Raw genomic sequence first — 13,867 nt, 5'->3', positions numbered from 1 at the left:
TTGGTTTCTGTAAATGGCCCTCTAAGCCTGTTGTAGGAAAGGACACACAAACAAAAAATCCCAAAGCCTACCATCCCACTTCTAGAATTACAAATTTATTCTGTTTTCAAATGAAATTGAGGGGGGGAAAATGCACACAAGGTATGTTTGTAGTCTGTGAACATATGGGTAGATTCGACAGCTACCTGTTTTTCTCACTGTATTGTCCAAGAGGTAACTACATTAATAACTCTGTATTAAATGTGTTAATGTACATCTGAGTACTCTGAGTGCTAGGCCTTAACTCTTATGAAAAAGTTTAAGAGAAGCAATTTGAAACAAAGGATGAAAAGGATATTTTCAGTTTACAAAATGCTGGTATCCATTTTTGAAAGTCCCTTTGCTCCTTTTGATTAGAACAGCCTTCACCTTCATTGCTGTGCTGCTTCCATTCAGGAAGGATTCTGAGAGCTTGAAAACACCATTAGGAAGCAGAGGATAGCAAGCACTAAACCACACACTGTTCTCACACCTCATATGTTACACAAGCAGTTGTCAGCCTTGTGTAAGAAGTAGAAGGGCATAAGATCCTGTTTTCAGAAGTGTCCCATTTTAGGTAACAAAATACTTGTATACAGCAGTGTTTGGTACACTTTAATAACACCACTAATTTTAGAAGCATAATGTTAAAGTTACATAACAAACACCATTAAGGTAACTCCACTATTCAGTATTAAGGTGCCTTTGCTTAGAAGACAGAAGGAAATTCCAGTTGCCAAAATCAAAACACCAGGATGTCAATAAAAATTGGAAATAGGAAAATTACAGAAGTTAAAGACAAACAAAAAGTCTTGTAGATGCTCTAAGAATAACACATGGCATCTCTTTACTCAGTAAATAGCTGAGGGTATATACACTCAAGTACGTGTATATACTCGAGTATTTTTTAATGGTTATATCAACCCATTAAAATAATCTCTCTAGGAAAGAAAATCAGAACTTCAAGACATGATCAAAAATTAGTTTCCAAATTAATTTTTTAAAGAAGTTGGCACACCAATTTAAAACTAAACAAACCCACTCCAAAGCCTACAGACTTTATTTTCTATCCATTATAACTGATTCAGGAGAAAATCCACCCCAACTTCATACACAGTTTTGGTTTAAAATCCTGTTTTGCTAATGTTATGAGTAAAATCCCAAACTAATAGCCTAGAAAGCTACATAATGGGTCTAACACAGTCTATTTATAGTCATTCCATGATTCAAACTCGAGAGGACAAGTTGTTTGAAATTTCAATTTATTTCATAATATATCTCTTCTTCCAAATGCAAGACCACCAGTTTTAAATCACCTTTATCTACTACTGCATGGGAGTGGCTCATGAAAGCACTGGCCCTGCAGCTTGTCCAGCTGGGGCTCACCACTGAAGGGAAGAGCCAGGGCCCAGCTGGGGTTGTTATGTGATGAAGACGCCCGTCAGTGCTAAATGTATCTCTTTGTTAAGGACAACAGCTTCTAGCAAGAACAAGTAAAGAACAATCTTACACCTCAAAGATGGTGAAGGGCATGTATCCAAACTGCAGTGCTACTGAGTTACAGAAACTGCCCATGGTGTGAGGGTTGGCACACCTGAAGGACGGGATGCCATCCAGAGGGGCCTGGGCAAGCTTGAGAAATGAGCCCATGTGAATCTCATGCACTTTAACAAGACCAAGTGCTGGTGCTGCACCAGGGTCCAGGCAACTCTGGTGTCCATCCAGGCTGGGGATGAACAGATGGAGAACAGCCCTGCTGAGAAGGCTTTGGGGTGCTGGTGGATGAGAGGCTGCACATGACCCAGCCATGGGCACTGGCAGCCCAGAAACCACCCGTGTGTGGGGCTGCATCCACAGCACCGTGGGCAGCAGGGCAGGGAGGGAGGGAGGGGATTCTGCCCCTCTGCTCTGCTCAGCTGAGACCCCACCTGGAACACCACACCCAGCTGTGTGAGCCTCAGACAGGAAGGACATGGAGCTGCTGGAGCAAGTGCAGAGGCAGATACAAAGATGATTACAGGGATGTAGCACCTCTGCTAGGAGAAAGACTGAGAGGATTGGGTTTGTTCAGCCTGGAGAAGAAAGGCTTAGGGGTGACTTAATTGCAGCCTTCCAGTACCTGAAGGGCACCTACAAGAAAGATGCAGAAACTTTTTACAAGGGCATGTAGGGACAGGAGAAGGGGGAATGGCTTTAAACTGAGAGTAAGTTTAGATTAAATATCAGGGAGAAATTCTTTACTGTGAGAGTGGCAAGCCACTGGAAGAGTTTCCCCTGAGAAGTTGTGGATGCTCCACCCCTGGAAGTGTTCAAGGCTAGGCTGGATGGAACTGTGAGCAACCTGGTCTAGCGGAAGGTGTCCCTGCCCATGGCAGAGGGACTGGGACTAGATGGACTTTAAGGTCCCTTCCAACACAACCCATCCCATTCTGTGATTCTACAACTGAACAACAGTAACAGAAATGACCTAAATGATGGATGGATTCATTCACATAAGTGATTCACATAAGTGAATAAATACCTGCCTGTGACAAGAAGGTATTTCAAGAAATTATTTATGAGCAGTCCTAATGCATGTTAACAAGGAAGACAAAACAACTGCAGAACTTTGTCCCCTCCCCAATCCCCAAACTTCAACCTCCTCTGCCTTGGTGCCTAGATGAACTGCCAGATTAGTACTTACTTGTGCCAAGGCTTTCAAGAATAACTTAAAAAAATTCTGAAGTAGAAAATTCTAGTCTCAAACTGGACACTGCGTAACAGTCCCCATCTTCAAGATCAGGTATGATTGTTTCTCAGGGTAAATGGCACAACAATGAAAATCACAAACAGTAAACATGAGAAAAATAAGCAGCATATATAGAGAATATCCACTCAACATTCTAAGTAACTTCAGCTGATCACAGAAACCTGTTAACACAAAATAGTGCTGGATTTATTGCTTTTGTCTATTCTTGCTTTCCTTTAAATGTTAGGATACTTCCACATATGATCTCAGCTTAAAAAGCCATGCAAAAAACATCAACACTGCTTCTACTACCATTCCTTTAGCAATTTCCTACTTTTAATGGAAGTGACAATCCTTTGTGCTCATATAGTCAGGAATTATTTAAAGAAGTAGTGAGAATACTGACAGTCTTTCCCCACCATGTGCTGGCTAATAGAGGAAAGGTGACCATGGAAAACTGGATAGCCACCTCTGGAGGTTCTTTCAGAGGGATGAAAATCATTACTTGTGTGAAGTGTTTTGAAGATACAAACAGATTTCTAGAATTTTTTGGAAAATCCATTTACTGAAAAGTATTACCACTATGCTAAGTAGCTTAAGAAATTAACTTCTAAATTAAAAAGGCCTCAAAAAGCAGGGAAGAAAAACTTCTGAAAACAAAGCCTTACAAAATTTCTGCACTGGAACCCATTACAGTAATACACCTACTGAAAAGCGATGGTTGTGAGACAGTGGCAGGATAGAAGCATGGACCAGCACTTAAAAGACTTTAAATTATTTTTAAAATTGGTCTCAGCAGTGATTACAGTCTAACATCAGCAACATATGCTATCAATAGATCCATTTCTTGCACAGCAAGAAAAATGGCTAATACAATTTGCATTTTATTCCATTTTGATTTACCTACATTAAAAAGAAGAAAAAAAACCCCACAACAAAATACCTTTAAAGCAGAAAGAACCAACAAGGACAGCACGTGGAAACAACAAGATAATACACACACAGAGAGAGGCTTCTCAAAACCACATTAGTTTTCCGTTTGCTTTTCTGCATGGCAGAAGAACGAGTTATAATTTCTGTTTTCATTTGCTGATAGTCACCAAGCCAATACTTTCTCAAACAACAAAAATAGTCTTTGCCTTCTACAGACTACTTAGCATCTGGATTGAAAATAAAAACAAATGAAATTTAGAACTTTCATGCCAATTTAGGCCAGTCCAGCTAGACACAGAAGAAGCCATCACTCCCTGTCACCTAGTTTTATACCAGACTATTGTCACCTATGAAAGGCCACCAGCTACTTCTGACCCTTCCATCCCCCAGGTGAATCACAGTTGTGAATTAATTGTCCTGAACTGTTCCAGTGACTGCTGAAAAGAGCAAGTGTTAGCACCTACCCTCCCACAGACAAAAAAAGTCAGAAATAAAGAGTATGTAGGGTTAGAATTTTAACTTCCTTCCTCTGTGGTAGTATTTGAAAACCACTGCCAAAGTACTGCACTTGAATTATTTTAGGTGTTAGGTTAGGTTTTTCTAGAGATAGAAAAAGGTCATGTTTTTTAAGCCATTAACAATTACCCAGTCACCTTTTCTAAACAAATGAGACTGACCATAAATTACTGCTGCCTCCACTCAAAAGGAGACCTCCACACCCCTGTGACAAAACAAAACTCTAAAACAAAGCTTATCCAGCAGATAAATAATTTATTGAAAAGCCAGTTAGATCACAGGGCGTATGTCCACAAGGTACCAATGGAATGGCCAATCACCACATCCAGGTGGATTTAATTTTCAGTATCAGTTTTTGGTGCAAGTTTAGTTTTTGGGCACTGTTAAACAAAGAATTTATCAGAGCAGAGACACTATTGCCATAGAGGGGAAAAACAATACACAACAGACTGAGTCTTTGGTCACAACCTGAGGACACTAAGATGCTGGACTAACTGATGAAATAGGAGGTTACACTTAAAAGAATAGATTTTACTGGTCTGGCAACTATTTAGTCTAATTTATTAACATTTACTAACAAGCTGCAAAATAAGCTTAGACAGGAGCTCAATCATATTAGCTTTTTTCTTAAGTGTTCAATAAATGAGCAACATGCAACTGGAAACTGGAGTAATGGCATTGGGTACAGAAGGACAAGGTGCCCTCACCTCATACAGACTGTGCATTTCTGGTACCTCTGTCACAAAGAGGAGAACAGTGGATGGAAACAATAGAAGGACAATCAAAGTAACAGGAGTCCTCCTATGCAGGGGACATTAAGCAGGATTTTGGGGGAAAAATCTCTAAATATAAAATACATATTAAAAATATATATAAATGTCAATTACATAATTAATAATTTAATACTAATTTTACACAACTTCCAGTTAAACAACCTTCTAAACCACATTCTGGCTTAAAGGAAAGTATACCAGGATGAAAGATCATACATAAACATTACTCTGATTCTCTCTCCTCAAGCATCAGCAGTTGACCACACAGCAATTCAGAAGGGAGGTCCCTGCTACTTCACATGCAGCAATGCTTCTTTAGAGTAAACACACTCTGCTAATGCAAAAACCATCAGCTTCAGTGATTTTCACCCTCTTTTAGCATGGACATTCTGGACCTGGTATACCAGGAATCATTTCAATCCCTTTTCAAACTTGCTGTACAGCTTCCATCAACTGAAACCTCATTTCTCTGACTGCAAGACAGGAAAAACACATGCTCATTTTTGTAAATACTAAGATCTGTTTTACTTTTTTTATCTACAGAAGTTCAAGGCATCATGAATTTAGTTAAGTGCTATAAAAGTATCTATAAATAAAAGTATTTGTGGGATGCTGCTGCTTGTGTTGTCCCTGTTCTTTGAACAGCAGGCGGTTTCTAGTCTTTACAATCTGCCATTTGCATTAAATTCATTTGCATTAAATGCATATGCATTAAATGCATTTTGAGAAACAAAAAGCTGAAATGAACCACCATATTTCCAAACCTACTCATAGTCTAGGAGAGGATTTTTTAAAAGCCATATTAAAACATATGTAGAGCAACACATGACAACAACCTTTCTCGAAGAGAAAGGAAACCTAAAAATGCATTAACAGGATGCTCCTGAATATTTCAACCTTCACTATGTTAATAAATAGCCTCCTTTCTGCTCATACAAGCACCAACTAACATCCAGCAGGATTACAGCCAGCCATGTTAGAATGCAAAGTCTACATTACTATTTTGTGTGCAATTACTCCATTAATTAAGATAATGAGTCAAGCACTGAGGTGTTCATAACTGTATGGAGACTAAATAATGCCCACTGGGAATGACAACCATACTGCATGTGCCAGTAACATTCCCAGTTCCTTTCCCATTCTGCCCCTGCTCACATATGGTCAAGTATCCTAGACAAGTAGACTGTACTTTTCATTGGGAATTCTACCTGGATGGACAAAGGAAACAGTGATGAACAGTAAAACATTCTTCAATTGACATTCATCTCTCTCACATTTCAAGTTTAAAACCCAAAAATCTAGATCTGCAAAGACAGGAAGAAATGACAAAGAAACCCACATACACATTTTTGGCTACCATACAAAGCTCTTCACTTATCTTGAGGAGCTTTACACTCAATCCTGAAGAACCAAGAGGAAATAAGAAAATTAGTCTTGGTCTCAGAAACTTGTCATTCAGAAGCCTGAGAAAATAAGTAGTCAACAAATGTACTCCAAAGATGGTGATAATAATGAGTCTTACAACTACACAGGAATTAAAAATATGGCCAAGTGACACTGTCTTTATTATCATAGCAATATACTGCAAAGACAGAACACATCACAATGAAGTACATCTATTTACACCACTGTGAACATCTACACTGATACATTTCTCACTTCATTCTACAAGCTCCCCTGGTAGCTGAGATCCTTTCTAGTAGCTAGCTTCCCTCCATCAAAACTCAATCACTCTTACAGGAATTTACCAAAATACTTTTACACACAAATTACAAGTTTTAATGATCTTCTTGATTTATGACAGTAGCATGAATCACTCTGCACAACAGACAAATGAGAACTCATTGAGCTGCATACAATAAATAGTCCAACCCACCTACCCCTACCAGTCATTTCAGGACAGCAAAAACAGTAAAGCTGGATGAGTGTTTTGTTCTCAAACATCATCTTTCAGTACCAAGAATTGTTCAGAGGCTGAAATACATAACTTTTCAGAATATCATTTTCCATTTAAACTACTAAGAACATTTTAAAGGAAATTTCAGGAAATTAACGTAAATGGCGGATTTCCAAATCAAACAAAACTACTAATTCTGAGTTGCTGGATGAACGTGTGCAAGGGAGTAAATAATGATTTAATCATCCCTTTTCAAGTTGCTGTGCCTTGCTAGTGGGCAAAAGAGAGAGAAATGCAGGAGGAGAAAAAAACATCAACAGAATAATTAGTCAAAAATGGCACACTTCATCATATACCTATCAAAAGGAGCTACACAACACAACAGCTGGCAGCCTTTGATTATGCCTAAGGCCTCCTGACAATAAACCAGGCTACTGACACTGCACTGACATGCCAGCATCGACAGTTTGAGACGAGACCTCTGGGAATTACAGAGAATTCTAAAAACGACATTGAGCAACAAGAAGAGAAGCCCAAAAACTCACAATAAAAGCAGAAAATAAGACAGATGTATATCTCATAACCAAAAAAGGGCATACATGACTATTTAAGACCATAGCAAGCAAACATTTATTTACTCTAAATAAAACTGACTTCCTTAAAAGCATCATCCTATATCTTACCAAATACCAGGGCTCCAAATTCCAGACTCATTTCCCTCAAAACTATCATCATGTCAAAATTACAATGTAAAAAACCTTAAAGCACTTTTTAGAAGTTTTACAAATGACTGTGAAAATTACTATGGTTTTTAGTAATATTTACCTCATGTTCTTGGTTATCTTGTCCATCTTTGCCACTTTTTCCACTCTTTACTGATTTTGCAGGTTCCTTAAAAAAAAAAGTTTGCAGTTTCAGTTTTTTTTTTTTTAAGGAGATCTAGATAGATTCTTAAGTCAAGGAATCAGGCTTTTTTAGATACTTGTTAAAAGTAATAAAATTGGCAGAATAAAAATGATACAATTTACCTGGAAGATGATAACATTGAACTGTAAGTCTCTACAAAGCCGCTTTAATAATTTTTTATCTGTAGAAAGACTTTGGAGTTTTATTTATGCCTCAAAATTCACCTATAAAGATAAGCTTTCACATAGGTAAGCAGGCAGGGACAAAGAATGCAAATGATTTGAACCACGTCTAAGAAATTACTTAGTTTTACTACCTTGCTGTCTTTGGTTTTTTGGTTCAGAAATATTTATATTTAGTTTAACTTTGAAACTAGCATCAGTATAGCACACATTTCACACTTTATTATTTTGTCTGTTCTAGGAGCTAGAAAGTCCACTGTCAGAAGTAGGCCCACAACTCAATTTTCTGCATCACAGCATTGTACTTACCTTGAATCCTTCACCCATTTCTGAAATTTGTTACTCTCAGAAAAGTGAAAAAAAGTTTCAATGTTTTTAACATCGAAAGGGGCAAGGATATTGGGAAAATTTAAAGCAATCAACTCCCAAAACCCTCAACACTCAACCTCCCTACATCTAATTTTAAAATGACGTTGACAAACTAAAAGCTGAACAGAAGCGGTGGAGAGGGACAGCAGCTGGCAGAGGAGGACAGCACACTTCACTGTTTCTGACTGCCACTCACGGCTAATTGCCTATCACACAAAATAAAGTGCAATCCAGCTAACTTCCTGCCGGGTTTACAAGTTTTCTGCCATCATTACTTGTGCAAGCCCCTTTCGTAGCCGCCAGACAAATCACTCCCCGGAGCCCGAGGCAAAGCGGGGCCAAAGCTCGGTTCATTCTATTGTCAGGAGAAGGAGCTGAAAGCCTCCGAGGGGCGATCAGTGCTCCTTGAATACTTATGGAGATCCCAAAAGCGCAACCCCCACCGCAACCAGAGCTACGCAGCAGCCAAACTTCCCAGGACGGGGCCCGGGCAGGCAGCCGTGGGCACGGACGCCCCCACCTTGCCATGGAAATAATCCCTTCCCCCTCCCCAACGCCCCCGGGCCAGCCCCGAGCGAGAGCCCCGCTCCGCCTCAGCCAGCCCGGGCTGAGGACACGTTTCCCATCCCCTCCCTCCAGCGCTCCCCCGCACGCCAAACCCACGGCCGCCCTCCACCGACTCCCTCCCTCCGACGGCCGCCGGCGAGACGGTACCAGGACCCCGCCTCGGCACCCCCGGCCTAGGCCCCGCCGGGAGCTGCCCCCTCCCCGGCACCCGGGGGAGGCCGACACTCCGCAGCGAGGGCGGGAGGGACGGAGCCGCCCTCACCCGGGGCTGCCCCTCGCGCGGCTCTCCCAGCGCCTGGGAACGGGCGCCGCTCGCCGCTGCCGCCCCCCACCCCAGGCCCCTCCTCCCCGCGGGGCCTGCACCCCAGGGCCTCCCCGCGGGGCTCGGCCTCTCCCGATCCCCCCCCGACTCACTTTCTCCTTCTTGTTTTTATTCGGCATGGCCGCGGAGGCGCAGCCCCCGCCGGCCCCGCTTCGCTCCGCGCCGCGCCCGCCCCGCGCTGCCGCTCCCCCGCTCCGCGGCGGCCTTGGTGCTCCCCCTTCCTCCCCCGCCCGCGGGGAGCGGGCCCTGCCCGCCCATTGGCTGCGCGCGTCACGTGGGCCGCAGCTCGCGCTCGTCACCGAGCGGGCGGGGCTGGCGGCGCCTCCGCCCCCGGCGCTCTCCCGGCGGGATCGGGGCTCTCCCGACGGCTCCGGGGCTGTCCCGGCGGGATCGGAGCGCTCCTGGCCGCTCCAGGGCTCTCCTGGCGGGATCGTGGCTCTCCCGACGGCTTCCCCGCTCCGCCCGGGCTCCGGCCGCGCCTCGGGGTGTTCCTGCAAGAGGAGCGGGGCAGCGGGACGGGCTGAGGTGCCCTCAGGGCCCCGAGGCTCCGGCGGGCTCGTCCTGTGGCGTGGGAAGCGGGGAGTCCCTGCAGCCGCTGCCTCCGCCGCTCTTGGGCGAGGGGCACCCGTCACTGGGGAGCGGAAACGTCAGGGGGAAAAAAAAACAACCCAACAACCAAAAACCAACATAGGGCATGCCTGAAGTTAGCTGGCCCTCTCGTGCAAATCCCGCGTGCCCATCATCATTTTGAGGACTTCAATATGCGCTTGCAGCATGTGGGTGGGGAAGGTGAACTTTGGGAAGTTACAGACTGGTTTTGAAACCATATCTTGATTGCTTTTAAAAGCCTGAGTTCGGTTGTGCATGTTTTCATCATGCCCACCTGTACTAGAGATAATTTTTTGTCCAAACAAATAACTTTTTAATCTCCCAAAACCAGAATGCAAAATTTAGGACAATCTTAATGCCAAATAAATGTGCAAATATTCCATCTGGAAAATTTACAAACTGTACTTCTCCCATGGTCAGATTAAGCCACAAATTAATTGTTGGCTGAGGAAAAAGTGCAAAGGACATTAGCAGTCCTAATAGCATCAAGACATAAAATATTTTAAATTTAGATTGGATGTACTTGTTAAATTCTAATTGTGTAGTACTGCTAAAGGATAGAAAAATTACACCTTAATAAATACAGCGTAAAAGTGAAATTTATCTCATTCCCTACCCAGCCTGTGAGTATCAAATCCAGCATGAGCAAATCCAGCATATGCTCTCATTTTTGGGACATGGAATTCCAACAAACACTGGTATCTGATGGGATGGTATCTAATGTTAGATACTTGTATCAGCATGTATCCATTATATTGAAACACTGCTTTTGCTGTGGCGAAAAAGACAAACTTTCCATTTTCCAGGCACTGCAAGGGAATTTACTGGCTGTGGAGAGCTGCTTCCTCTTACTTCAGTCCTCTTCCTTTCCTGTTTCTTGAGTGCTGGGAAACAAATTATGTCTGCCTCTTATCCTTTCATCTCTGGTTTGAGAGCTTAGAAATGAGGTGCAGCTATCACCATTGTGCCTCTGCTGAGAGCCAGTCATGAATGAGTTGCTACTAATAAATGACATTTCTGACAAACAGAATAACATGGGCTTTTGAAATAGTAATAGACAGCAAAGGAAATAAATCTACCTCCATCTGTAGTCTGGAGTTTAATCAGTGTGTGAAAGGGTTTGCATGGCTAGAGATAAACTCAAGAGCTTCCACTTCTCTGTTAGGTTACAGTTTTGTAGAAGCTTAAACTACTCTTAATTCCCAGCTGTTGTGCTCCTGTCTCCCTCCCCTGCACTGGTGCTGGTGCTCTGAACTTTAAACCTGCTCGTAGAATTGATCAGGTTGAAAACTATCCTCCCAAAAGGATGCGTTGGTGTGTTGGTTTAGTTTTGGTTTAGAGTTTGTTGTTTGTTTTTTTGGTTTTTTTTTTTTTTGTTGTTGTTGTTTTTTTTTTTTTGCCTTGAACTGGCACACCACCACCTGCTTCTGTAAACACTAACGCTGGCTGAAGGAAGGGGGTGGAAATATGTGGCGGGGGCGGGATGTGACCTCAACAGCCTAGATTTAGATCAGTTTAAGCAGCTTAATGAGTTTCTCATTGGCTCTTGGCCTCTTTTGTGCTGCTAGGGCTCATAGTTTTTCTAAATAATGGAAAAACTCTGTCAGTGTCATTCTTACCCAAGTACTTCTGAGCAGGAGCAGAAAGAATTGTCTGTCCTTATTTTGCAGTTAGTTGGGAAACCTTGAATCAATATGTTGAACTGAATGCAGGTTCAAAAGTTGGCACTGACTCAGTTAACATTTTGATGTTAGGTTTTCTTTGTGACCACAGATGTAGAAACTCTTGTGAAAACTTGACTCCCCCTCACCTCGCTTTGCTGCAGAGTCTAATTCACCAGTAACAGAAAGCAATTGTGTTTATCAAGGCCTGCTCTATTATATGAAATAATTAGTGGGTGGAGGAGGTTTATAAGAAAAATAGTTCTGTCTGTATGCTCTAGTGCTTTCCTAAAACCTGAGACTAAGATATGTGACTTATGTGATGAAATCTTACTTTTACTACAACTATATGGCACTGTGGGCCTAATTGTTCTGCTATGGAGTAGGAACAACTGTGTAAATAAGGTGATGTCATTTGAGTGTGAATATGACTATATTAATATTTGCATTAACTTCTGAACATTTTATGCAAATTAGGTGTTTTCAAAAAGCAGAACATATTCACATGGATTAGGTTATCACTCTAATTAAAATGTCAAAAACTAACGCATGTAGCATAGTTTTCAATTTTTTTGCATTTTTTACTGTACTGATCAAATTCTCTAAATCTGCAAAAGTTAAGCCACCAAATAATGTCAAGTATTGTGTAAAACACCTGGATAATACTTAATAGCTTGAATCTGGGCCAAGTGTCCTGTGTGCCAATGAAAGGGGAATATTTACACAGTTAGTCCTCTCCAGCTGTATTGGATATTCTAGTCTGTTTGATTGCTTTTCATTTGTTTTTGTTGTTTGTTTTTTAATCCCTTTACAGTGGTTGAGCAGTCATGCTCTGGCCTGAGCTTACTGAACAGACCAGTGTCACTGTGACAGGGATAACATCTTCCATCCCCAGTTGTGTGGCTTTATTGCTTCCCGTGCCCTGTCTCTGGTTTAATTGGGTGGTGTGCCAGTTCAGCTTGTTGAAATGGCAGAAAACTAACTGAGCAGTGGTGACAGGAGACAATGAGACCTTTTGCTAGGAAGCTCTTAATTTGGCTCAGCCGAAACTATGCAACAGCAGTTGTGGACAAGGTTTTAGCAGCCAGTGAACTGTCATCATAATACATAATTGTCAAACATTGTCAGGCTGTTTCCCAAAACATCTCTTCATTGACTGGTGCAGGCTTTGGTTGTCTGGCACACTGTGTCAGATAGAGAGAGCTGAAACCTGAAGGACCAATGGCAGCAAAGAGGCTGGAATAGATGGGTTGAAACAGAAACATTTTTTTTCTCATGCTTGCATGAGCCAAAATACTACTTAAGGTAACTTTCCTGGCAAGAATAGTGGAACTGGCAGATTATGTCTGAAGGAACTAACTGAGGGAACAAACTACTTAATCAGCACCTGCAATAGATTCTGCTTCTATGCAATCTAACACCAAAAGCTGCAAAACCAGTATACTCAACTTCACAAAAAATGCTTAAACATCTTTCAGGAACTTTCTCTACAAGCATGAATTCGTCCTGCTTACCCTGAATCCCATTAAATAATTCTTGTGCTGCTCTCAATCTAAATTATAAAGCTTTAATTCTCAATTATTTTAAAATCCATTAGTGTTGGATGCCCTGCTGTCACAATCTGCAGTATTGTAAAGGTTGCAAAACAATTTATTCACAGCTGTATAAAAGTCAGACTCTTGAGGTTATTAGTAATAGGTCGAGTTTGGAGCTTCCTGCATCTAAACAACATGATATTTTAGCCCTATATGTGACCACATAATTACAAATGGCAATTATTGGCATCACTTAACACAGAATCAGAGGTACATTTTCATTAATATATGTATGTGTAGTAGCATCATATTTGATGCCTTCTAGTAGTAATATTGCTCTGTATGTTTGGAAAATTTGGACTAGTAAAAAATTTAAAAAATTCATGTATGATTGATTATGCTATCTGGATCTTAGCTTTAAGAATTTTCAGTATTAACTAACAAATGGATTCTGGATTTCTATTTGGGCCAAGTTAATTTTAAAATGAACTTGAAAAACATAAATAATGAGAATGGACAACTCATGCAGAATGTTACTAAGGCGTCGTACTGGTTTTAACTGGGATAGGGTTACCTTTCTTCATTGTAGCTTCTATGGGGCTAGATGTGCTTTGAATTTGTGATGAGAACAGTGCTAAGAACATAAGGATGTTTTTGTTATTGCTGAGCAGTGATTACACAACCTCAAGACCTTTTCTCCTCACACTGCCCCACCAATGAGGAAGCTGTGAGTACACAAGAGGTTGGGAGGGGACACAACTGGGACAGTGACCCCAGCTGACCTAAGGGTTGTCCCATACTCTATGATGTTTTGCTCAGCACTAAAACTGGATGGAGAGAGAGAGGTGTGG

The 13,867-nt window shown here is 41.7% G+C and overlaps 2 protein-coding genes across 3 annotated transcripts in view; one reads left to right on the top strand and one right to left on the bottom strand.

The window, feature by feature from the left end:
- PPP2R5C (protein phosphatase 2 regulatory subunit B'gamma) overlaps positions 1-9,354 on the bottom strand; it is a 71,345-nt gene extending 61,991 nt beyond the window's left edge. The window contains exons 1-2 of one of the 2 annotated variants that reach the window (XM_058025679.1): positions 9,304-9,354; positions 7,691-7,756 (exon numbers count right to left, since the gene is read on the bottom strand). In XM_058025679.1, coding sequence (XP_057881662.1) covers positions 7,691-7,756; positions 9,304-9,330 — 93 coding nt within the window. In that variant the 5' untranslated portion in view covers positions 9,331-9,354. Of the gene's footprint in view, positions 1-7,690; positions 7,757-9,303 lie in introns of those variants that run through there. The other variant, XM_058025681.1, reaches the window with a different exon arrangement.
- LOC131084963 (putative uncharacterized protein FLJ45355) lies at positions 9,329-9,913 on the top strand. Its single transcript, XM_058026721.1, has one exon. It carries the CDS (start codon positions 9,329-9,331, stop codon positions 9,911-9,913), a length of 585 nt encoding a protein of 194 aa, XP_057882704.1.
- Positions 9,914-13,867: the final 3,954 nt, after the last annotated feature.

The sequence above is a fragment of the Melospiza georgiana genome, chromosome 6 (genome assembly GCF_028018845.1).
Source record: "Melospiza georgiana isolate bMelGeo1 chromosome 6, bMelGeo1.pri, whole genome shotgun sequence".
NCBI lineage: Eukaryota > Metazoa > Chordata > Aves > Passeriformes > Passerellidae > Melospiza > Melospiza georgiana.
The sequence above is the reverse complement of the archived record's forward strand: the minus strand, read 5'-3'. Positions and strand labels throughout refer to the sequence as shown.